This window comes from Arachis hypogaea, chromosome 17 (assembly GCF_003086295.3).
Source record: "Arachis hypogaea cultivar Tifrunner chromosome 17, arahy.Tifrunner.gnm2.J5K5, whole genome shotgun sequence".
NCBI lineage: Eukaryota > Viridiplantae > Streptophyta > Magnoliopsida > Fabales > Fabaceae > Arachis > Arachis hypogaea.
In genome coordinates, this window is record NC_092052.1 from 19,196,394 (window position 1) to 19,222,656 (window position 26,263).

At 36.4% G+C, this 26,263-nt stretch overlaps 1 protein-coding gene and 2 long non-coding RNA genes across 3 annotated transcripts; 1 reads left to right on the plus strand and 2 right to left on the minus strand.

Moving 5' to 3' along the window:
* Positions 1 to 1,250: 1,250 nt before the first annotated feature.
* LOC112765015 (deoxyuridine 5'-triphosphate nucleotidohydrolase) lies at positions 1,251 to 2,462 on the minus strand. Its single transcript, XM_025810871.2, has 3 exons — positions 1,976 to 2,462; positions 1,789 to 1,880; positions 1,251 to 1,696 (listed from the first exon to the last, which is right to left on the minus strand). Exons 1-3 carry the CDS (start codon positions 2,320 to 2,322, stop codon positions 1,452 to 1,454), a joined length of 684 nt encoding a protein of 227 aa, XP_025666656.1. The 5' UTR covers positions 2,323 to 2,462; the 3' UTR covers positions 1,251 to 1,451.
* A 1,003-nt stretch (positions 2,463 to 3,465) lies between these two features.
* Positions 3,466 to 6,313, minus strand: LOC112765016 (uncharacterized). The gene is made up of 2 exons (XR_003183438.3): positions 5,708 to 6,313; positions 3,466 to 4,159 (listed from the first exon to the last, which is right to left on the minus strand). It is a non-coding gene; the product is annotated as an uncharacterized lncRNA (long non-coding RNA).
* Positions 6,314 to 10,013: 3,700 nt separating this feature from the next.
* Positions 10,014 to 12,983, plus strand: LOC140180911 (uncharacterized). The gene is made up of 4 exons (XR_011875043.1): positions 10,014 to 10,182; positions 10,275 to 10,328; positions 10,406 to 10,562; positions 12,704 to 12,983. It is a non-coding gene; the product is annotated as an uncharacterized lncRNA (long non-coding RNA).
* The last annotated feature ends 13,280 nt before the right edge of the window (positions 12,984 to 26,263 follow it).

The following is a 26,263-nucleotide window of genomic DNA, read 5'->3' on the forward strand; positions in this document are numbered from 1 at the left end:
ACCATATTGTTTTGACTTCAAGAATGAATATAATACTAACAAATAAAACTGTGACGGATAAATTTCAACAAAAACAAATATTTATAAATATTGCTATCAATGAGAAATTATTCTATTTTAAAAGCAAATACTTTTTTTTTTCACTGTAATTTCAAACCCAATCAAGTCGAGGACTAATATATCACAAATTGAAATTCTATTTATTAAGACAAGTAAAATAATCACTCAACCAAACCAAATTAATTAAAACAACTAAAAAATTATATATACGAGAACATAATTTGTGTGTACGGGATAATGACTTATATACTAAAAGAGAATGTTAAATTCCCAATAGTAATCATAATTGCGATTTATTGAAAATATATTTTAAAGATTATAATTAATGTGTTTGTAATTTTCAAAAATACAGATGCATTAATTACTTGATGATGTTCTCAATATACATGCACGGTTAAACTTTTCTTTCTAACAATAAGGAAGTATTGTAACAGGCACCAACTTCCTCTCCAAATAGTCCATATAACACCAATAAGAATGGGTTACCTTCCATTTTTTCATTCACATCGTTAATCTTCATTGTCAAACATTAGCGTATCCTTTCATTATTTGGAATCAACCAAGATGCATTCCAAGAATGTGGATAGTCCCACGTAAATTTTGTCTTGATGTATACCAGTTGAGATAATGACATTTCCAAACACCTCAAAGTTGGTTTTTTACTTTTTTCTACATTTCACATAACCCAACTTTTGCAGACTCTTTAAAAGAGCTAATAGTCTAATACATTTGACATAGTTGTAAAGGACGATCCACAAACCAGTTCCTCTTAAATTAGATCATTGTTGTCTATGATATTCTCTTACATTAGGCAATATTTAACATTTATATATATGAATTATATAATATAATTAGTTCTAAAGGCCTAGTTGTACCAAAGTTTTGAATTGATTAGAATATTCAAAGTTCCAATAACCTAATAACTTGATTGGTAAAACCCCTGCAAGAAATATTTCAGATGAATATCAATTAAATCACGTTCGAAAAATAAAATAAGCCCAGGAAGACAGAGAACACAAAACAATATCTCCAGTAGCACTATCCTCATAGTTCAAACCTCCAACATAACAGGATACATTTTCAAAAATGCATGAAACAGTAATGTTCATTAAGTGTTAAGTAGTTTGTCCAGATATTAGATACTTGAATCTTTGAATTAATAAAACCAGAGATTAGAGTTAGAACAGTCATGAACAAAATATATAACTAGTAGTTTCATTTATAAAAACCAAAGATAATTTGTTGACATCCCTAATAATCGTAGTTACTGGGAGAAAAGCACTACAACGCCCACCAACTGCTCCACAAAATTACCAAAAGAGCTTTCTCCATCTACATTAACCACTAACCCTAAAATCTCAACTTAGAAGACCAAGCCCTAATCCCTAAATTCAAACACCGGTTGATCCAAACCCACCTTCACCCCTAACAGTTGAATCCAAATCCTCAACCTCAACAACATCAGGAGTCACAATCTTCTCCAAAATCAGCTGTGCAACTCTGTCACCAACCTTCACCTCAAAATCAACATCCGAATGGTTGAACAGTATCACCCCAACCGGTCCTCTGTAATCAGCGTCAATCACCCCCGCACCAACGTCAATAGAATGCTTCAATGCAAGACCCGATCGCGGAGCTGCAGAGAAACAAAAACCCCCCAAAATCAGCACCCAAAAAATTATGAAACCGTAACCCGAACAAAAACAAAGATATCGGTAATTTAATCACCAATTCGGGCATAGGTGCCTTCTGGAATCGAAATGCTGAGATCAGTAGCCACCAGAGCTTTGCCTCTCGCCGGAATCTTCGTCTCCACAGCACTAACAGAAAAAACAAAATAAAACAGAATTTCAGTTTCGGTTTCGGCTTCTCTAACAGAGTACCTGTTTCAGTTTAACTTGAGAGGGAGAGGTACCTGGAGAGATCGTAACCAGCGGAGAGAGAAGAAGCCCTAGAGGGAAGAACGGCGTTGTCGGAGAGCTTCTTTACACGGAGGAGAGAAGCAAGGTTGGTGGAAATGTCAGCGTCTTGGTGGACCTTGAGGATCTTGGGGGAGGGCTCTTGGATCTCGGCGACGGTGGAGCCGTTGGTGGCGTGGGAGTCTGGTTGGGCCATGGTGAGAACAAGGCTGTTGCAGAAATGAGGATAGCGTTGGTTAAGAAGAGAGAAGGATTGAAAGGACAGGGAATAAGAAGTGGAAGCAAAGGGTTTATATAGAGGAAGAATGGAGAGTGGAATAGTGGCGCCAAATTTTCCCGCCATTTTTATTGGGTGTGGGGGTGTGGTTGTGTGTCATCTTTGTTTTGATGAAAGCGGATAGACAGAACTCACAGAAGACAGGGGACACTGCCACAGTGGGCAGTATATGGTAAGTAGAGATTGAGTGTTCAAACTTCAAACTGCAACCATTAATCCATTATAGTACTCTTCCGCACCTGAACTAGACAACCAACATTGAAATGGGCTTGGGTTCAAACTTCAAATGCTCGCTATAGCCTTCTTACTCCTCTTTTTTTTTTTTTTTAAACTAGGACCGGCAAATCTTCTAACTTCTAAAATACCAAAAAAGTCATTCACCGAAAAAAAAAAAAAAAAAATACCAAAAAAGTCTATATTCTAACTTCTAAAGATGGTGGTAGTTCCGTAATTGACTAGGTTGGTCAATAGAATTTTTAAAAATTTTTTCCGTGTTGTTACTTGTTACACATAATTTTTTATTATATATTTTTTAAATAAAATAAAAAAACATACAGAAAAATAATACACGGACACTGATACGGGACAAGACAAATCTTATAAGACACGCGGACACGACATATATATAAAATATAAAGTATTTTTTAGATAAATTACAATGAATTTTTGATATTTTATTGGTAGTAAAATATAAAATAATTTTTTAACTGTTTTTTATGTCTTCTTTTAACTCTATAAAAACATTTAAAATATTTTTTGTTTTAATAAATAATATTATCACGACAACTCAACGAAGTGTCCGTGCTTCATAGATACTTAACAACACCACTTGAGAACAAAAAATTGAAAAAATTCATTCCTAATTAAGTTGTTCATCTATAAAGACAATAAGTATAAAAAATTTAGGGAGTGTTTAGTTTGTGTTTTTTGTTTTTATAAGTTTTTTATAAAAAAAACCTTAAAAACAAAAGTATTATTTTATTTTTTGACAAAATTCTAAAGAGTGAAAAAATAAAAATAAAAAATATAAACTAAATCAAGGTTCCAAAAATCAAACCAATCAATGAACCGGTAAGATGACTGATTTAATAATTCAACTAGAATTTAACCGATTTAATTAAATATAAAATAAAATTATTAAAAATTTTATTTTCAAAAATAAAAATTTATAATTAGCAACCATCACAAACACAAACTTGCACAAATTAATTACAGTCAACAACTAAGTTTGAATTATTAACAAAGATTTATACAATTTCTAATCACATCAATAAACCAATAACACATGAAACATCAGAACATAGTCAACAATTACATTCAGAGGTTTAGAAGACAAACTCAGAAGTCAAAATCTATTACAATTAGACAACAAAAACATAAATCAACAAAAAATTAACAAAGTACCATCGACAATCAACAAAATTATTTCAGAAAAATTAACTTTAAAGTCCGAAGAGCAGTGGACCTGAACAACCGTCGGAGAGAGACGGAAAGCTTGAAGAGAGAGACGTGGCGGCAAGGAAAAGAGCTCCGAGGAGACCTTCAGGATGGCGAGGAAAAGAGCTCCGAGGAGACCTTTAGGATGGCGAGAAGAGGGCCGATCTGTAGAGACGACTTCTGGCGGCGATGACACGTTGACAGAGACACGAGTTCAAAGCGACCGATGACAAGGAGGACAGAGGCGGGCTTGACGATGAGGGCAGAGATGGCAACGCCAACAGCAGCTCCGAGCAGACCTTCTGGTGACGCGAGGAGACACTTGAAGAGGAGGCGGCGGGGCTAGCGGCGCAGGAACTCAGAGAGATGGGTATTTAGCAAGGTTATGAAAACCGGACCGGTCATCAAACCGTTCTAGTCACTGGTTCACTGATTTACTGGTCCAACTGGTCTAAACGCAGTTCAACTGGAAAAATTGTTCCATAATAAATTAATAAATAAACTATAAATAAACATCCTAAAATATCTTTCAAATTTAAAACCCTACATAAAATATCACCAACTAAATATAATTAATCATCAAAATATGCAAAAACTTGCTGCAAATTTGTTGACAATTAACATAATTATACTTCCATTAAAAATTGTTGGATTGAATTATAATGCACAAGTTAGAGATAGAGAATATTGTCTTAATGTAGCTGAGTCAAAAAGTAAAACAAAAAATGATAGTGTTGCACAACAAACACACGCCAGAGCCTAAAACAAAAACACATTAGAGCCTGAAACAAAAAGAATGCAACACTGAGGAGGGGCAGCTAGTCGGCGGAGATCGAGAGCAAGGACAGTGCAACCAAACAATGAACAAAACAATGAAAACAGAATTTTTTTTAATATAACAGAACAATCAAAACATGAATCATACAATCACTAATTGCAAATTTTTTCTTCATAAGAATAGAACAATGAAAACATGAAGCATATAATAAATAAAAAAAATCACCAATTGCAAATTTTTTAATAAGAACAGAAGTTAGAACAGTGAAAAATGAAGAAAGATTAACAATTTTCAACCCAATTTTAACAAAACTCATCACAATGATTAACAAAAAAAATAGCAATGAAGGAATAGTGAATCAGTAAGATAGGCAGTGCAAATTCAAGAAACTTTAATAAAATTTAACTACTGAAACAGATAGTAAGTAATAGAGTTATCAATTTAAAATTTATCATTAAATACAATCAGTGTGCAAAACCAATCAACCAAGCACTGATTGGGCATTCAGAAAAAAAGAAAGAATCAAAAGAACATTTAAATCACAGCAACAACACAACAACACCAATAGGAACATTTAAAACAAAGCAACCAAAAAATATATCTAAAAATCATCATTGCTGAAAGCAATAATTTGATACGTGTATGCTCAAAGAATTAAAAGCTCAGCTTCCAGGAAAGTGAAGAATACCCACACCAAAGAACCTTCAATCACAACTTAAACCAAGAACAGAAAATCACAACAAACACAAAAAAAAAAAAAAATTAAAGATAACAGAAGAACAACAGAACAACAACACAAGAACAATTACCAAATTGACAAGTTCACAATAACAGTTAAAATTTACCAGAAGAACACTAATGCAAGTGGAATCATCATGCTAATATGTTTTCTACAAAGATACTATTTGTGCAGCTAAAACTTCCTAATTACTAAGATCCAATTATTCTTAATTTCACATGCAATCAACTTACTAAGTTTCTAAAAGCTAGAAATTATAAAAACCAACCAGAAATATGGTTAAAGCATTTCATCAAATATGTTGAGTGCGGCAAAATTAAAACGAAATAAGAAAATTCAAAGCTTGATATCAATGTTATAAAGAAGAGAACATAACAATTGTATAATATATGAAAAAAATCCAAACCACTTCCAAATCAAATAGTTACTTATTGTAATAGAAATCAGAAGTTTCAGAGCTTGAAGCAGAGTATTGGTGGCGGGTTTAGGGAACTCACGGCGGCGACAAAAGAGAGCAGTTCGACGGCTAGGTGGAGTGCACGGGTTGGTCGCAAAGTTTGAAGCAGAGCAACGTGACTTCCAGACGAACGCGAATGCGAACCCGAACGGTGAACGGCGAGTGAAAGCATACGGTGAACGCCGAGCGAACGTGAATGGCGAAGAACGCGAAGGAAGATGACGTCTGAACGAAGAGGCGAACGTGAAGGGCAAACAAACGGCGGCGGAAGCGCGGCTGAGCAGACAAAAACGACGGACACCGAGCTCGAGGAAGCAGCTGCGATCGGTGATAGCGAACAGGGGTTAAAGACTTGGGCACGAGGGAAGCTAAATAGATGGACGGACTGCGAACTTAATGGACGGCGGCAATATGCCACTCCTTGCGGCGGTGGTGTAGGCTTACAGTGCTAGGGTTTTTTGGCTTCGTTTCTGTGATTTCTTTCTGAAAGGAAGAAAGAAAGGGAGAAAGTTTTTTTTTTGTGTAAACCGGGAGGGTCCCGGTTCGGTCCGACCGACCGGTTCAGAGGTTCTTCAACGGTTTCTTGATCGTGGTTTTACACATAGTTGTCAGAATCGAATCGGTGATCGAACCGGTCAAATTATTGATTTACTAGTTTATTAGTTCAACTGATAAATTACTGGTTGAATCGATAGAACCGGTCTCACGTAAATAAAAAATATAAAATAGTAAAAAACTTAAAATTAAAATTTGAAATACATATTTTCACTAACATTTTATAAAGAATCAAGTCTCAAATTCTAAAAATAACTAATATAAAAATAAACATAAAATTTTTAGTATTACTATAATAGTATCTTAACTTGATACAATAAGAATAACAATTATATTAGTACACCACCAAATTAATTCACAAAGCCTATCATCTAACTATAATATCAGTAGATTTCAACACTAGTATTAAAAGTCAAAACAGATAACTTTAATCACAATACTAGCATTGAAATAGATCAAGCAGATTAATAAATTTTTCGTAAGATTTATGTTTATATTAATAATGGTACATAATTAAAATATAATTAATTCAAAAAAAAAGAGAATAAAAAATTAAATTAAATTAGATATCTATAAAATTATTAAATTGAATGTTAACTATAAAATTAGTTTTTGTCATATATGATAATAAAAAGCAAGATGGCTGAGTGGCTTAAAGTCCGGTTTACCATTTTTTGGTCGAACCAATTAGTCCGGTTCGATTTTTATAACTATGATTTTACATGTCTGACCGGATCGTTAATGTTGCCAATTTGCAGTTGGACCGGTCCAACTGACCGGTCCGGTGCAATTTTCAAAACCATAGTTTTTATGTTAGGGTTCTTCCTTTTATGAGAGAGAAAGAGAAAGAAAAAGGGGTAGCGGGTATATTCGTGCTTGACCGCTTGAGGGTTTTTTTTATTTTAAATTAAAATTCTAAAAATCCATTAAAAAACCGATCAATTCACCGGTTTATTATCGGTTCAACTGGTTTTTTACCGATTTTTGTCAAGTGATTTTTTGTGCCAACCGGACAAATTAAAGGACCGAGTTTTGGTTAACCGAGTCGATCAGTCGGTTCGATTCGATTTTTAAAACACTGAAAACATATCCTTACAAACAATGGAACAACTCCACCAACTTTCTTTATAAGTGGTCAAAACTATCATTCAACTAGAAGTTTGATCCCTACTAATAATGATAGGTCCAGGTTTGCTCAATTGTACATATATGATATGGAGAAAAAATACAAAACAAGATATCAACCGTTATCCTCTAGATATGCATGACAATTTTTAACTTGCTAACAATTAATGATGCAAATGATAAATTCATTCTATAATGTGTATTGATTGCTTAATGGGGTGAATGGTCTTGACATTCTCAGATCTAGTGAATCAACAAGAATTTTAGAATTCTAAATCGTAAACCGATTAAAGGAAATTCTCGACATTTGTAACCCTTTTACCAAAACCTTTCGATCTACAAGAGATAGATTTAGAAATGGAAGAACTTCTGAAATCAAACTAACGCTAATCAAGAAGAGGAAAGAGGATGGAAGAGTATATAATTTACCCACTGTGTCTGAGGTTATCATTCTAATTGTTGGCAACATAGACGACTCAATCTCTAATAGGGATATAATTATTCGGACAACATAAAAAAAGTTGCAAAGGATAGATGTTCTCCATCTGTTGTACTTGACTTTTCAGTATCCCTTAATATTCTCATACAAAGAGGATGGATTTAGAAATGGCATCACGACTCCTATGCAATATGGTCTTGATAGTACGAAAAAATAAAAGACCATTAGTATGAGAAAGTTATTCTCATTTCACATTCAAATAAGAGTTAACAAGTCTCCTGTTATGCTATAATGTCGAAGATTATTTCAGCAATTTTCGGTTGATGCTTACACCACGATAGAGTCTGAACAGCTTAGTTTCATTAGACACAACCAACAAAAAAAATAAGGGTTGACAAATACAATACACTAGATGAGTCGTTGGTTAGGGGAAAGCTAATCTTGTTGCAATTGGACAGGGGATTATCCTACCAAATAGCTTCATAAGTAATTTGTGGTACATGTGTAACAACTACAAAGATACTTTTGCAATATGCAAGTATGCGGGGTACCCTAGTTTTTTTATTACAATAACATGCAATCTTGAATGGGATAAGATCAAACGTCTATTAAAGGACACATAATTCAAAACAGAAGATCGTCCAGACATTTTAGCAAAGATTTTTAACATCAAATTGGGTGAGTTGTGTAACACCCTATCACACTTAATCTTATGCTTAAGTCATAAGACTGAGATATAAGGTATTACGACCTCTAAAAGTAAAAATATATATATAATAATAGTAAAAGAGATATTTAACTAGGAGCCTTGAAAAACGGGTAAAACAAAATTGCAAAGTAAAAGCGCAACGCTAAGGAAACGAGATAACTTGCGTGCTAAGAAATCTAAAGATAATAAGTATAAATAGACAGAAAATGTGAATAGAAAGTCAAGGATATAGAATAACTAGCTCCTAACTCAGCCTGCGAAGGCAAGGCTGGCCGGAGAATATTTAACTACATGTATACATATCCCAAAAACCCCAAATACATAGGTAAAACCCTAGCTCTCCTTTAACCTCTAAGAGGAACAAAATAAACGAGTTTATTGGAGAGAAAGCTAAGTACATATATACATAAGCTACATAACAAAAGAACCCAGAAACCGCTCCGCTTCAGAAATCCAGACGCCTAGCGAGGAGCCTCTCAACCTGCATCTGAAAAATACAACACAGTATGGGGTGAGAACCGGAGGTTCTCAGCATGGTAAAGGTGCCACACACATAATATATAAGGTCCTGGGAAAGCCAGAGGCAATCCTAGAACGCCGACACTCAGATTATAAAACTTAAAGAACTAAATAGAAACCATAAATCAGGGTGGTCTTCTAAGAATATCTAAGCCTAGCTTAAACCTGACCTTAATACTAAGTCTTTTCCACCATTTCCTCCGTTCCTCCATCTTCGATTAGTTTACACAAACAAATAAGCAAACAAGGCAAACACAGGTAACTTACAAGTAATATAGATAATAAGTACAACAAATAGCATGTTATAATCACGTAGGCATTCCCAAATAGTTCATAAATAAGCAATTCAAACAATATGCACATGATGCATGCCTGTCCTATGGCTGTTGATATCAACTGTCGGTTACGTAGCCATCCCGACATGTTCTCAAGCTCAAAAATACACCATGGGGAGAATCCCCAAGCTGACATGGGGAAGAGAACACCCCCAAACTCAATAATATCCATGAGATGAATCCCAAGCTGACATGGGAAGAAGAGACAACACCCCAAGCTGATATGGAGAAAACAATACTCCAAGCTGACATGGAAAAAACAATACCCCAAGCTCAATGTTATCCATAGGACTAATCCCTGGCTGACATGGGGGAAACAACACCCCAAGCTCAATAATGTTTAATCTTTAGCTTACATATGCATCTTCGGCATACTCGCGACACTACTGCACTTTCTCAATAAATCATAAGCATTTACTGTAAACCCCGCTAAAATCGGTAAATTATTAGTTAGTAAATTGAATTTTAATTAGAAAAGTTAAAAATACAAAACTAATATCAAAATAGGATAGAGCTCATCGAAACGAGAATTTTGATACCAATTTCGATAATTTGGCCCAAAATCGGACCGGAAGGGCCAAACCGGTTGAACCGGGGCCCAAATCGGACCCATGGGTTCAACCGGGCCCCTAACATAAATGAAGCAGCAGCTTCATCTTCTCCATTTCACCACAGCAACGAAAAACACAGCAAGGGGGAGAAGAGAAGAAACCTAACCCTCACCATTCCTTCCAACTACCATAACTTCCTCATCCGGGCTCCGATTGCCGTACTGTTCGCGGCCACGCGCTCAGCGCGTCGAGCTCTACCTTTCTATCCAAACAATTTCTCTAGTAAGCCTTCTATTGAGTTCAGAATCTCTATCCCTCTTTCTTTGGTAAACTTGAAAACCTATAGTGAATCTTGTCCAATTTTTGTGTTCTAGGTTCAAGTTAGCTTCCGGAACTTGTGGGCTCAAGCTATTGAGCATATGGGTATGGTAAGAACACCCTAACCCTAGCTCAATCTTGTTTTTGGTAATAGAAAACTGAATTGGAACATATATATGTGTATTAGGTGTAGTTTAAGAGGATGTTTATGCATTGAACTTGAATTTGGATTACTTGGAGCTTTGTTGGTGACAAGGCTTGCTTTGGGGCTGTTTGATTGAGCTTGGAGGGGCTGTGATTTTATGTTGAGAAGCTGCCTTGGGTGAATTAAGTGATCGGCCAAGGTATGGTTTAAGTTTCGCACGTTTAATATTTACGGTGTTGTGAAAACTTAGGTTAGAGGAACCATAGAATAAGTTGGATTGTTTGTTGTATTTAATGATTAGCCTTGTAATGTTGTTAGAATAGATTTGTTAGTGAATTTATATATTAGAATTATGAGGTGTGAAAGCTATTAATGGTGTGCTCTTATATTTATTTATGATGGATTAGAATTGGTGTTTGTTAATAAGGATGTAGAGTTGTGTTGTGGTGGTATTGTATATGCTGTAACTAATTATGTAATGATCAGAATTGCATGAGACCAAGTTTAGGCTAAACTTGGGAATATAAGGAACTAAACTGGAAAATTTGGGACCTTTTTGTTAAATATACAATTTATGGCAGATTTTTAAAGTTAGGTTGTTAAATCTGTCCAGCAGCAGAAAAGATCAAACAGGGCAGCAACTTGTTTGTCTTGCTGCAACTTTTACGAGTTGAGTTTTGGAGCGAAACAAATTTTGTTATAAAATTTGATTAACTTTATTTATTTCTCTAAAATTTCAGAATTTTAAGAGTTGAGGATTGGGAGCTATGAATTTTTGAATATTGGTGGTCAAAACTGAAAAGAAACAGATTTCAGCAAGCTATGCATCAACTTCCAATGCTTGTAACTCTTAGAATTAAATAGAAATTGGGTTGCAACCAAGACACACTTGTTTCTGGATGAGCTAGGGGTTCTCAAATCAAAATTTAGCTTAATTGGAGTTTTGTAATAAAAGTTATTTCAATTGAAAGGTACTAAGCTTGTTGGTTTTTAAAACAGATTTTGTCTCATTTTTACTTAACTTCCAGGTAATGTAACTTTTTCATTAAAAATGGTATTGACTCAGAACCAATTGAGAAAGAAACCTGGATGAGTAAAGTTTAACTACATTAATTTTCAAAGTCATTGGATTTAACTTGGATTTTATATTGAATTTTGAATATCACATACTGCTGCTGTTTTTCTGGTTTTATGCACTGCAGTGCAGTCACGGTTTTTCCTTTATTCCTGAGGCTAGAAAAATCAGAAAATTATGATATTTAGTTTGTTAGAAAGCTTATTTCAATATGAACGCCTGGACATAAAGTTTGTGCAATTTTGAGTTCATTTGCTATATTAGAAACAGAAAAGAAAATAGAGTGTCGAGGATGTCTTAGTGATAGTCATGAGTTCGAGAAGTTAAAGTTCAATCCTCGTGTGATGTGATTGATTTAATGTTAGAGTTGGGTTGATTTTAAGATTATTCGATATTAAGAAGGATGAGAAGAGTTTGATAAAAAGTTTGGTCAGGACCCGGAAAGGGTAATCAAGATGAATTATAAGGGAATGACGATGAAAAATGTGAAAAGGAGGTTGTTAATAGAAGGAGTTAATATGCCATGGCTTGATGAATGATTAAATAATGATTATGACTATGAAATGGCTTATGAATAATGCTATCTGAGATACGAGTTACCTGGGTAAGAGCCGTGGCTCGCCATCACGTGTTCCAGGTTGAATCTCGATACTCTGTTGACCCTACGTCGTAAGGGTGACCGGGCATGTATAAATTCCCGGGTATGGATAGCCCCCATTGAGTGATTTTATGAAATATGAATGTGAACTCTATGCATAGACTCTTGGGGATGCGCGACGGGGGACAGTCTAAGGTTTTCGGACTTGTCGGGTTGGCTGGATAACCGACAGATGGGCCCCATCAGCCATAGGACAGGCATGCATCATATGCATTTGTTTGTATTGATTGCTATGCATTGTTTTGGGTATGCCTAATTGATATATATTACCTGCTATTTGTTATACTTGCTATTTGTACTATTTGATCATTACTTGTGCGTGAACTTATTTGGTTGCTTGTTTCTGTTACATTTTGAATGATGAAAGGATGGAGGAAACGGAGGAAATGGTTTGGTGTTAGGTTAAGCTTGAACTTGAGTAAGTTAGGTAGATTTAGAATACCTACCCCTGTTTATGGCTTCTGTTTAGTACTTAAGTTGGATAATTGAATAACGGAGTTCTAGGATTGCCTATGGCATTCTCAGGACTGTATTTCTTATGCGCGTGGCACTTTTACCATACTGAGAATCTCCGGTTCTCATTCCATATTGTATTGTTGTTTTTCAGATGCAGGTCGAGAGGCTCCTCGCTAGACGTCTGGATCTTGGGAAGCGAAGTAGTCCTTGGGTGTATTTTGGTTTTTGGTTGTATATATGTATATATTTGTTTAGCTTACTCTCCAAGTAACTTGTGTATGCTGCTCCTCTTAGAGGATTAGGGAGAGATAGGAGTTTACTTTGATTTTTTTGGTGTATTTTGGGGATACTTAAGTATGTTTATATGTATATATATATCCTCCGGCCAGCCTTAGCTTCGCAGGCTGAGTCAGGGGCTAGTTATGCTGTTACCTTGGCTTTCCTTTATCCTTCTGCTTATCTTTATCATGTTCCTATTAGGTCTCTTAGCATGCAAGTAATCCTATTCCTTGAGCATTGCAATTTTTATTTTGCGATTTTGTTTACCCGTTTTGTTTCAAGGCTCCTAGTATATTATTTCTTTCAGTATTATATGTATATCTTTACTGTTTAGAGGTCTGTTATACCACACTACCTCTGTTCTACGACTTAAGCGTAAAACACTGTGTAGTAGGGTGTTACATTTACTCATTCCTCTTATATTTTATGATACACAATTATAAATTCATAACTCGTCTCATCGTCCTCATTTCGTTAATGTCCACGATTATCCCATTAATTAATCTCACTATTACATTATTCTTTTAACTGCCTCATATATCTCTCTTCCATCATCTTATCAAAACAAAATCTATCTTCTCCAATCCTTAGTTTAGTTATCTTCCTTCGTCTCTAAGTTATCTCATTTTTCCTAGCTTCGTCCTATTGTTAAGATTACTAACAATATCTAGACTAAAGAAATGAAAATAGAAATCTAGAGGTTTGACTTTGAGCTTTAAAACACAGAATCTATTTTTGCTGAAAACAGGGTCACGCATACGCGTCGATACGCGTTTAGGCCAAGACGCGTACGCATCCCTTGATTACGCGTACGCATGCAAACTAGGCAGTAGTGTTTGTCCACGAAAGGGGTATATGTGTACGTAAAAGTTCCATGTCACGCGTACGCGTGGGCATGCGTTTTTCCAAAAAATTTCACTAAGTTTCAAAAGCTGCAGAATTTTAATTTCTAACCTCAAACATCCGACACGTATAACTTTTTCGTTTTAAACTATTTTTCATCCGTTCTTCGAACAGTATAAGATTCACGGATTCAATTTTCACATAAAATAAGTTTGAAACCATTTGGGAGTCCGAAAGCCAAGTTATGGCTCGCCAAAATTTGGCCAAAAACCAACTTTGCACAGAAAGCTCAAACCTCAAATTTTCACAAAGACTAAACTCAATCCCACTTCCTTTACTCATATTCAACACAACCACACACCATTTAAAAATGCCAAGACCTCCACACCTTACCTCAAACAAATATACCTCAATATACACATCATCTCATACCAAACATTCATTACCTAATTAACAAGATTTACCAACAAACCACCACAACCTTACCTTCATTTTCATACATTAGTAAACCTCATTAATTTATCATTTAGGATTCCAACACCAATATTAACACAAGCCACAACCCAACCTTTTTCAAGATACCACATCAAAGTACTAAACAATTTACATATCATACAACACTTCATTTCAACCATTCCAATCCAACAATCCAAATTCAAAATAACATTAAACATTAATTAATGAAACAACAATAATAACTCATATCCATAACTCCTTAAAACAATATCATCAACCACAAGCAATAACCATCCAACCTCTCTCATACTCATTCAACATCCATCATAAGTTTTACTAAGCATTAAACACAATCGTGCATTCCAACCTACCCTATAGTCAATTAGCCTAAGTTTTCACAGAACATTAAATATTAAATATGAGAAACCTAAACCATACCTTGGCCGATTTCCACGTATTATCCAAAGCAACCCACTTAGGCAAAAAGGGCAAAGCTTCAATCACCAAGAATTCAGCTCTAATATCCACCAAGTATTCAATCAAGCTTCCAATGACTCCAAAGACTTCATATCATTCATACATACACACCTAATATATATATATATATAACACATATATATCCAAAATTTAATTCTCCATACACTAAATCAAAGGATTGAGTAGGATTAATGGTACTTACTGTACCCAAAGACCAAATGAACCAAACCCAACTAATTCCGCAAGCTAAAATGAACCTAGAATACCAAAATCGACAAAATCTCAACATAAAGGCTCACAATTTTTGAAAATCAAAGGGGTAGAGAAAATGAGGTGAGATTGAAGCTTACCTATGAAATTGATCTGATAGAATCATAGAGCTCGACGCGGTGATCGCGTGGCTACAAACGGTGCGGCGATCGAAGCTCGGAGTGGAAAGTTATGGAGGTTTGAATCAAACCTTAGGGTTTAAGTTCTTCTTCTCCAAGAATGTTTCCACCGTGAATGAAAGGTAAGGAGGAAGGGGAAGCTGTGTTTTAATTGAGTGTTGTTGGGCTGAATTGGGCCTTGGGCCCATTTTGGGCCCGGTTCGCCCGGTTTAGCCCAATCTTAGGCCAAATTCTTTGAAATTGGTGTCAAAATTCATGTTTTAATTTTCTCTATCACATTAAACTATCAAATCTCATTTTCTAATCACTTTGATTAATAATTAATTTATTCGCTAACTATTTACTATTTACTCGGGGTTTACATCCTACCCCACTAATAGAAATTTTCGTCCTCGAAAATTCCGGTTACTAACAAAGGCGGTCGAAAACATTCTCCTTGGCCTCAACTCCTAGTTTGATCCCAAACTCAACACGACGTCTGATATTACCAGTCCTAAACTTTCAACTTGAATGCGAGGTTCCAGCTCCAAGCAGAAGAAATCCAACTTATGTGTTCGGTCTCACACTTACCTCGATCCTGTTGCGGCCATCTTGCACCTGTGGCTCTTCCTTGCGGACAATCTCTCGACATGTGCCCTGGTGCCCCACATTGAAAACATAAACCAAGTTCGGTCCTGTGCGGCTCATCTAGAGTAGTCTCACCACAACTTTCCTGTAGTAGCGCCCACTTCATAGTGTAATCTTCCGCGAGCTGGCTCTTCTTAACTAACTCGGTGAAACTCATTAGCTTTTGTGGATATACGTAATTAAAGATATCTCTCATGAGTCCTTTCTCGTACTGAGCACACTTTCACTCTTCATAATCAGCCGGATTTCCTTGACAAACTTTTGAGAAACGGCACAGGCTGTCGAATTCACGGGTATAGTCAGCAACGGACATGTCCTTTTGCTTCAGCTGCGTTAATTCCAACTCCTTTGCAGTGTGAAATGCATGCAAGAAATATTTCCCATAACACTCCGTCTTGAACCTATTCCAAGGGACATCTGTTAACTCCACCTGCAAGGTATGACATAGCTCCTGTCACCAATTCTGAACATCTTCCTCCAACATATAAGTCACTATCTCTACTGATTGTACTTCAGGAACGTGCTGAATGTACAAAAATCACTCCACGTCTCGAAACCACTGATCAGCCTCCAAAGCATTGGCGTTTCCATTAAATCGAGGTGGACCACTTTGGAGGAAATCAGTAAGGGTCATAGACCTATAGTATCGACCTACGTTACTTGTACCGGCACCAGAGTTTCCATCTCGACGTCCTTGCACTGGTCCTACCATGGGATTTTCTCTCCGAATACCTCGCTCGGATCCGCAAGATGACATTTGGTCCCTGTTCACACCAAACAATTGATATTAAGGTGATCAGTCTCAATATCTCAAGTTTAGTACTTTAGAATCACAAATGCATGCTCACGAACATGTATGCTACTCATATCAGTTAGATATCCTAAGTAGCACATAGTCACACACACAGAGAATGCACAGAAGCATAGTCAGTTCGTCCCTCAGACTCTATAGGAATGAACTGCTCTGATACCATAATGTAACACCCTATCACACTTAATCTTATGCTTAAGTCATAAGACTGAGATAGTAAAGTATTACGATCTGTAAAAGTAAAAATATATATATAATAATAGTGAAAGAGATATTTAACTAGGAGCCTTGAAAAACGGGTAAAATAAAATCGCAAAGTAAAAGCGCAACACTCAGAAAACGAGATAACTTATGTGCTAAGAAATCTAAAGATAATAAGTATAAATAGACAGAAAATGTGAATAGAGATTCAAGGATACAGAATAATTAGCTCATAACTCAGCATGCGAAGCCAAGGCTGGCCAGAGAATATTTAACTACATATATACATATCCCAAAAACCCCAAATACATAGGTAAAATCCTAGCTCTCCTTTAACCTCTAAGAGGAACAAAATAAACAAGTTTCTTGGAGAGAAAGCTAAGTACATATATACATAAGCTACATAACAAAAGAACCCAGAAACTGCTCCACTTCAGAAATCCAGACCCCTAGCGAGGAGCCTCTCGACCTGCATCTGAAAAACACAACACAGTATGGGGTGAGAACTGGAGGTTCTCAGCATGGTAAAGGTGCCACGCACATAATATATAAGGTCCTGGGAATGCCAGAGGCAATCCTAGAATACCGACACTCAGATTATAAAAATTAAAGAACTAAATAGAAATCATAAATCAGGGTGGTCTTCTAAGAATATCTAAGCCTAGCTTAAACCTGACCTTAATACTAAGTCTTTTCCACCATTTCCTCCGTTACTCCATCTCCGATTAGTTTACACAGACAAATAAGCAAACAAGACAAACACAGGTAACTTGCAAGAAATACAGATAATAAGTACAACAAATAGCATGTTATAATCACGTAGGCATTCCCAAATAGTTCACAAATAAGCAATTCAAATCATATGCACATGTGCATACTTGTCCTATGGCTGTTGATATCAACTATCAGTTACGTAGCCATCCTGACATGTTTTCAAGCTCAAAAATACACCATGGGGAGAATTCCCAAGATGACTGACGTGGCAGAAATTGGCAGATTAAGAAATTAATATAAGAGATACGTTGCAAGTATAGTTTTCAATCAACAAAAATCCGCTTATCAATTTAGAAGGGTTGTCACAAAATTAGAATTAAAATACTGGGAGTATGAATCCCAGGTCGTCTCTCAACGAATTGCAGAAAGATGTGCTATTTTATTAATCAGATGTTTTCCAAAAGGGTTTGAGTTTGATACACAGGAAATTAAATCAGAGAATTTATGTAATTTAAATAAAAAAAACTTGACCGGGAGTAGATTAGTCGGAAGTCCTATCCTTGTTGGAGTTCTCCCAAGATTAATTGATAATTGAAGGTTGTTTTGCTCAGTTATCCTTTACCAGATAAAGGAAAGTCAAGCAAGTTGGAAGTCAGTTTCTATTCACAAGTTCCAATCCTCTCCCTTAGGAAGGACTAGTGTCAGTGACTAGAGGGCGACCCAACGATAAACCCAATTATAATTTTACTCTTGAACATTCTAACTCAAGGTTCTTCTTTTAACCAACTCCCAATCAAGTTATGGAACTACTCACTCATTATGATTGTAAACTTCACAAAATAAGAAAGGGAAATAAAGGAAGACATGATAAATAATAATAAAAAAGATCAATTAAAAATAAAAATAGTTCTTGTATTAAATAAACTCTAAAAATAATCCAATAGTAATTCTGAACAAATTAAAAATATGAAAGAGTAAGTGACAAGTAAGGAAACAAACTAGAATGATGAAGTCTTGGCAGAGGTAATAACTTTTCTCAATATCCCAATCCAAAAAGCAATAAAAACAAAATCCTAAGAACTATGAATGTGTAGAGAGAAAACCTAGAGGAAGAGTAAATTCAGATCTAAAAACTAAAATTATGCGGAATGAATGTTGTTCCCTGGTCTCTGCATGTTCCCTGTCTCTAATATGCTTTTCTGGGCCGAAAACTGGGTCAAAACATGGCCCAAAATCACCCCCAGCAAATTCTGTAAATTCTGCACATCGCGCACGTCACGCGATCGCGTCATCCACGCGTTTGCGTCATCCAGCGTTTTGCCTTGCCATGCGTGTGCGTCGTCCACGCATTCGCGTCACTTGTGCAATTTCCAATCCATGCGTTTGCGTCAGGCACGCGAGCGCGTCACTGCAATTTCCTCTGTTTTGCGCGGTCGCGTGAGCCATGCGTTCGCATCGTTTCTCGCTGGTCATCTCCTTAATTTCTTGTGTTCCTTCCATTTTTGCAAGCCTCCTCTCCAATTTCCAAGTCATTCATGCCCTATAAAGCCTAAAACACTTAACACACAGATCACGGCATCAAATGGAATAAAGGAGAATTAAAATACATAATTAAAAGTCTCTAGGAAGCAAGTTTTCAATCATAGAACAATTTTAGGAAGGAATTGTGAATACATGCAAATCATATGAATAAGTGGGTAAAGATTTGATAAAACCACACAATTAAACACAATATAAACCATAAAATAATGGTTTATCAACCTCCCCACACCTAAACATTAGCATGTCCTCATGCTTAGTCGAAGGAAATAAAATAAATGAGTAGGAACATGTAGAACTCATGCAATGCAATGCAACCTATACGTATGAATGCAACTATATGATTCTTGTCCACTTGATTAAAAGTAAATAAGCTCTTCAAGACAATCACAAATCAAATTCCACTAACTCAATTCTTATACAGTAAGAACAGATAAAAATGCAAGAAGGTAGCTCATGAAAGCAGGAAACATAGAATTTAAGCATTGAACCCTCACTGATGATGTATGTACACTCTAATCTCTCTAGTGTATAGGGTAGTCACTCTATCCTTTTCTAATCATGCTTTCTAATTTTTGTTCTTCACCTAACCAATCAACAACATTTAATGTACCAATGCAAACATCATGAGGTCTTTTCAAGGTTGTAATGGGGCCAAGGTAAAGGTAAGGGTATATATGGCTAAGTATGCTTATAAATTGAATCTTTAATTAACCTAAGCTTTCACCTAACACATATATGTATCTTCTATATAACTTGAAATTTCATACCTAGCTACCCAAAATTTCCCTTTCACATTCCATACTCATGTATCACCCTTTATTTTAATTTTTATCACATATGCATTGATCTTTGAATTTTAACTTAGCATTGGGGTAATTTTGTCCCTTTATTTATTTATTGACTATTTTTGGATTTTTTTTAAAGCATGAAAATAAACATAGCTTATCAATGCACATGGATTTTTAATTCTTATAGTTTCACATGAGTAGGTACCCAAATTCCCATTATATTATCATGACACATTTCCTTATTATCTTTTGTTCCCACAATCTTCCCATACCCAATTAACACACAATTCTATCTTAAGCTAACCAAAGATTCAATTGGGATATATAATTGTTTTTCCGCTTAAGGCTAGTGATGTGGTAAAGTACAGAACAAATGGGATTTAAAGGCTCAAAGTGGCTAACAAAGGTAACTTAAGGGGTAGGCTTAATTTGGATAAGTGAGCTAAACAAATAATTGCCTCAATCATATGCAAGCATATAAATATATTAAACATTGGACATATAGGATGAAACAAAATATAGATTACAATCATAGAGAAGTAAACACATAAGAATAAAATATTGATGGTTAAATAATGTAACCATGTAACTAAGCTCAAATCTTATGGGTTGTGTGTTCTTAGCTTTTTTAACTATGTTCCAAATATAACTTCAAGCAAATTTAACATAAAAATTTTGATTAAAATTAGTGAAATTTTGTTCTAAAAATAGGGTCTTAGAAGAAACTTATTATCTTTTCAATCAAGTAGAACATGCATGCAACTAACCTATTACTATGCAATCTATCACATTCTAAAACAAAAAAAATTGAAAAACCAACTAAATATCCTATTTTATTGATGTTAATGAAGAGAAATTATCTCCGGAAGTCAGGTACTGACCGACCTCTCCACACTTAAGGTTTTGCACCGTCCTCGGTGCCATCTGTCAGGAACAAAGGTGGGCTGGTAGCAGTATCTCCACAGTCGGGACCGTCATGGCTCCCTGTGCTGGTAAATGAAGTGGAGTCCGGGGTGTCAGGGTCTTTGTATTTTCCCATAAGTAGCTCCTTGAGGTATGTGAATCGGCGCTTGTTACGGCGCTCTCTTAGCTTTGCTTTGTGTTTCTGCCAATCCAACCTCTCAAGTATCTGATGGAACAGTTGGTTTGTTGTAGGTGCTTGAGGGGTTGAAGAAGGAATGCTCTAGCCGGTTCAGTAGGTTGGCTTGTAGTGGCTGCTGGAGGTCTGATATATTTCCCGTTAGGGACATACTGATCATCCCGTGGGAGCATGGCTTTGGTGTCTCTAGCTCTGTAGGAGACTCCGGCTGCTGAGACAAGATCGGAGACCAAGGCGAGAAAAGGTAAGTTGCCCGCAATTTGTACGTGTCCCATGGCATTCCGGATGTGTCTTGGTAAGTTTAGAGGCTGGTCTGTAAGGATGCACCATAGTAAAACAGCCATGTCTGCAGTGAAGGAGGACTCGTGAGTGCTCAGAAAGACGTAATGGGACATAATCTGTGCCCATACGCGAGCCTCCAAGGTAAGTGCGGAAGCCAATATTCCCTTAGGACGGGAACGATGATATCCATAAATCCATCTGCTGCCAGGTAGTGCGATAACTCTGAGAACAGCGTCCCAGTCAAATTGGTACGTCTGGCGCTTGAGGGAGGCTTCTTGAAATGCGTCCAGTCCTTCTGGAGTAGGGGGAAGATCTAAAGCTCGTTGAATGGCCTTTTCTGTAATGGGAATTTGCTTCTGACGGATATAGACAGACTGCAGGGTTGGCAGGTGGAAATTAGAGTAGAACTCGACTACCCAGGAAAGATTAACCTGCCGTGGCTGTCTCTGTAGGAAATCCCATTGTCTTCGTTCAATTTGCGGCTCAACAAATTCAGCAATACGGGTCGGGAGGATAAGAAGGTATTTGTTGTTGTAACTCCTTTCTGCCAGGATGGGGAACATCTGCTCACAGTAGCGGTTGGTAAATCACGCAGTGTCCTTTGCTGGGAAGGCTTTCTCTTTTTCATCAACCCTTATAATCCTCTTAATTCTTTTTGTTGAGGGCTTAACTGTAGTTGAAGATGGCTCTGCCACTAATGCTCTTTTTGTTCCTCTCATCGCTGTTGATTTGGGAGTAGGGCAAGGAAGAGAACGGGAAAGGTGGTAATCAATGCACATTAAAGATGAATGGTGTTAACACATGGTCATGACTACATGTGAAAAAGCATCAATGGAAATATAGCAAGTGCATATGATGACAAATAAATGCAAGGTGTTTATTGGCATGCCGGCAAGGGCATGAGTAGCATATATCAAGCATTCAATGTCCAAGTTAGATTACCAAGCCTTTCAAACTAATAACCTTTTTGTAATAACAATTATATGTAAATAATATAATATAAAAAGGTTTTGTGAAAAGCAAGCATTTAGAGTAGTAGAATAAAAGATATCGAAAAATAGTGCATAATGCCATACGGACGTTTTCACAAACATATAGCATGCATGGTAAATAAGCTATTGAAAATAATAAATTGAACATGCAAGCAACCCTTTAAAAAGTAATATATAATTGTCAACAATTCCTTAATAGTCCACAAGCAAATCATAAGAAATAATAATGACCCTAATAAATTTCCAACACCAATTAAAAGAAAAAGGAAAGAAAAAGAAAACATGGATAATGAAAGTGAAAGGAAAAAAGAAAAGAAGAAGAAAACATAAAAATAAGAAGAAGAATAGAAAAGTAAGGAGGGAAGAAGAAAAGAAAAACCTTGATAATGGTGGTGAGAGAGAGAAAGTAGAAAGTGAGAAAGAAGGAAGAAGGAAGAAAGGGGAAGAAAGAAATAAGAAGGGAAAAGAAAAAGTAGGATTTGGGGAAGAGAAAGATAAGATATTTTGACAAATATGGATATGTTGTGCAGCGCTAGCAACGCGGACACGTCGGTCACGTGGACTGATAAACCACTATTTTATGGTTTATCTTGTGCTCAATTGAGTAGTTTTTATCTACTCTTTACACACTTATTCATACTATTTGCATGGTTTTACATTTGCCTTCCTAATTATGTGCTTTAATTGAAAACATGCTTCTTTGGCCTTATATTTGCTAATATTAATCCTCTCTTATCACCATTAGATGCCTTGATATGTGTGTTAAGTGATTTCAGAGATTACAGGGTAGGAATGGCTCAGAGGATGAAAAGAAAGCATGCAAAAGTGGAAGGAATACAAGAAGCTGAAGGAACTGCAAGGCTGTCAACCTGACCCTCTCGCACTAAAACGGCTATAATTTGAGCTATAGAGGTCCAAACAAGGCGGTTCTAGTTGCGTTAGAAAGCTAACGTCTGGGGCTTCAATTTGATATATAATATGACATAGTTTCTCTGACGCTAGGCGACGCGACCGCGTGCTCCATGCGGACGCGTCGCAGTGACAAAAATTCAGCGTGTTTGAATTCGCAACCAGCGAATTCTGGGCTGTTTCTGACCCAGTTCTCGGCCCAGAAAATACAGATTAGAGGCTATAAAGTAGAGGGAATACATCCATTCATAAACAAGCTTTCACATTCACAGTTTTAGGAGTAGATGTAGTTTTTAGAGAGAGAGGTTCTCTCCTCTCTCTTAGGATTTAGTTTTAGGATTTAGGATTATTTCTTCTTCATCACAGGTTCAATGTTCCTTTTATTTATTTTTCTAATTTAATTTATGAACTCTTCCATGTTACATTTGATATCTTTATTAGTGCTAATTGAGGTATTTCAGAATTATGATTGCTTTTTTTATTTATTATATAAATAATTTGGATTTTTCTCTTTTGGCTTTGGTTGAGTCATTGGAGACTCTTGAGTTATCAAACTCATTATTAATTGAAAATTAGAATTCTTCAAGAATTAATTCGAGTTCCAAACTCTAACTTTTTCCAAGGAAAGACTAGGACTTGAGGAATCGGAATTAATTCATCCACTTAACTTACCTTCATAATTAGAGGTTAACAAAGTGGGAGAAAAATCAAATTCTCATTATAATTGATAAGGATAACCAGGATAGGACTTCCAGTTTTCATACCTTGCCAAGAGTTTTATTATCTATTTAATTTAATACAATTTACTTTCTTGCCATTTACTATTCTCGCTTTTTATCTTATACATTAAAAACCCCCAATTTACAAACTCATAACCAATAATAAGAACACCTCCCTGCAATTCCTTGAGAAGACGACCCGAGGTTTAAATACTCGGTTATCAATTTTAAAGGGGTTTGTTACTTGTGACAACCAAAACTTTTGTAAGAAAGGTTGATTGCTTGGTTTAGTAACTATACTTGCAACGAGAGTTTACTATAACTTCTAAACCATCAATCTTCAGTTCTTTCAAAATGGCGCCGTTGCCGGGGAGTTGCAAACGTGTGCTTTATTATTGGTTATTGTAAATATTTTATTCTTGCTTGTTTATTTGTTTTTATTTTTGTTTTCATTTTTGCTTTTTGTTAAGTTAAGAGGTTATTGGTTTTTATTTTAAAATTTTTATTTTATCTTATCTTATTTCAAAAATCAAATTTCAAAATTCAAATTTAAAAATTTTCAAAATTCAAATTTAAAAATTTCCAAATTTCAAATTTCAAAAATTCAAAATTCAAAAATTTAAAATTCAAAATTTCAAAATTTAATTTTCAAATTCAAAATTTAAATAACCTTTTAATTTAAATTTGTTTTTATTTTTGTTTTTAATTTTTATTTGCTACTATGAACTCTCACCCCTTTGGCTATGAGTCTGGTTACAATTATGTTGCAGGAAGAAGAAATTACAATGAGAACAGGCATCAAAGTTGGAACAATCAAAGATGGGAGGAGCCACAAGGATTTGATCAACCCTCATGGCAACAACCACCTCCAATGGACTATCAACAACCACCGCCATATGCCTATAAACCCTCTCCTCAACATGACTTTGGACCACCATACTCACAAGCCCCTCACCACCAAACACCACCATATGACCCTAACCCGTATCCACCATACCAACCACCTTATAAGCCAAATGAACCCTCATATCCACCCCAAACCTCTATGGAGAAAGCACTTACTGATCTAAACTCTACTATACAAGCTCTCGTCGCCCAAACCAGACCACCAAATACCTTCAACAATCAACCCTCAAGCTCTAGTGCACTTCCTTTTCAACCACAGAATGATCTCTCCATCCCATCACCACCATCCATGGAAGAGCACCCACATCCATCAATCCAGGAGCAACATGATCCCAATGATGCTATTGACATGGAACAAGAGAGAAAGGATCATCTTCGAGAATCCATACTTCATAAGGAGCTAGAGGAGGCCCTAAGGGTGAAGGTAGTAAAAACCCTTGAAGTCGAAGGAGTGGTTGAAGAATTAGTGAAGGAAGAATCAAGGGATCATCTCAAGGAAGCAGCGGATCGATTTCATGCAACTCTATATCAACTAAATCAAGCGATAAGTCAATTAGGTTCCCGACGCTCGGACACTCAAAGTGCTCCCATGGCTTCATGTGGGCAATCTAATGAAGAACGTAGCATGAAGGAGATATTAGAAACTCCAGTGGACAGTACGGAGCATGACTTTGTACTGGAACAAGTGGTGGAAGCTGTAATTATTGAAGAAGAAGAAGTGGTTGCAGACTTAGGAGATGCTGAACCTCCATGGGAAAGTCAGGTTATAGAACCTCCTTCCAAGGCGATTGAAATTGATGTTGAGGAGGGTGTACAACCTCCAAGGCATATCATGATTAAAAACTTGGAAGAGGTCGATCAAGAGATGGAGATTAAAGAAGAAGAAGCACAGCCTCCCATGCCCTTGGTAAGTAATGAAGAAGAGATTGAATTGGAAGAAAGCTACCAAGAGGAAGAGGTTGAAATTAAAGAAGCTTGCAAAGAGGTGGAAGTTGTCAAGGAGCACAAGGGAGTGGAGTTTGGAATCACCTTGTCAAAGTTATTGGAGACCCCTCCTCCTAAGTTGCCATCATCCTTCACAACATTCAAGTGGGTAAAATTCATACCCCTTAGCTTTCTAATCCCACTTGAATATGGCACTACAAGAAAAAAGGCCTATGGCCACGCTTTTTTCTTGCCACGCTTCAAAAGCGTGGCCAAAAGTGGTCAATGGCCACGCTTTTATGAGGGTGGCGGTAGATTAGAGATTTGGCCACTTTTTTTTTGTCACGCTTTAAAAGCGTGGCGAAAAGGATCAACGGCCACGCTTTTGTAAGGGTGGCAATTGATTAGAGAAACGGCAACATTTTTTTTCTGTCACACTTCAAAAGCGTGGCCATAGAGAGAAACAAGGACGTTTTAAAAGCGTGGCGACAGGGTTTCATTACGGCCACGCTTACAAAACGTGGCCATATCCTGGTACTCTTTTGGCACGCTTTAAAAGCGTGGCCAAAAGGTTTTTTTCTGCCACGCTTCAAAAGCGTGGCCGTAGAGAGCTACAGGAACGTTTTTAAAAGCGTGGCGAGAGGGTTGAACCGAACAGAAAACCGACCGGTTTAAAAGAAACGGCGTCGTTTTTGCCAAACTTGCTTACTTTCACTCTTAGCTTGGTTCTAAAGCTCCTTCGTTTCTTTCTCC

What these genes read in the sequence shown, in the direction of transcription:
- LOC112765015 (XM_025810871.2), bottom strand. Translation starts at nt 2,322, where the DNA reads ATGGCGGGAAAATTTGGCGCCACTATTCCACTCTCCATTCTTCCTCTA. An exon ending in GCTGGTTACGATCTCTCCAG is followed by an intron (nt 1,881 to 1,975) that starts GTACCTCTCCCT and finishes TTTTTCTGTTAG; the next exon opens with TGCTGTGGAGACGAAGATTC. An exon ending in AGGCACCTATGCCCGAATTG is followed by an intron (nt 1,697 to 1,788) that starts GTGATTAAATTA and finishes GTTTCTCTGCAG; the next exon opens with CTCCGCGATCGGGTCTTGCA.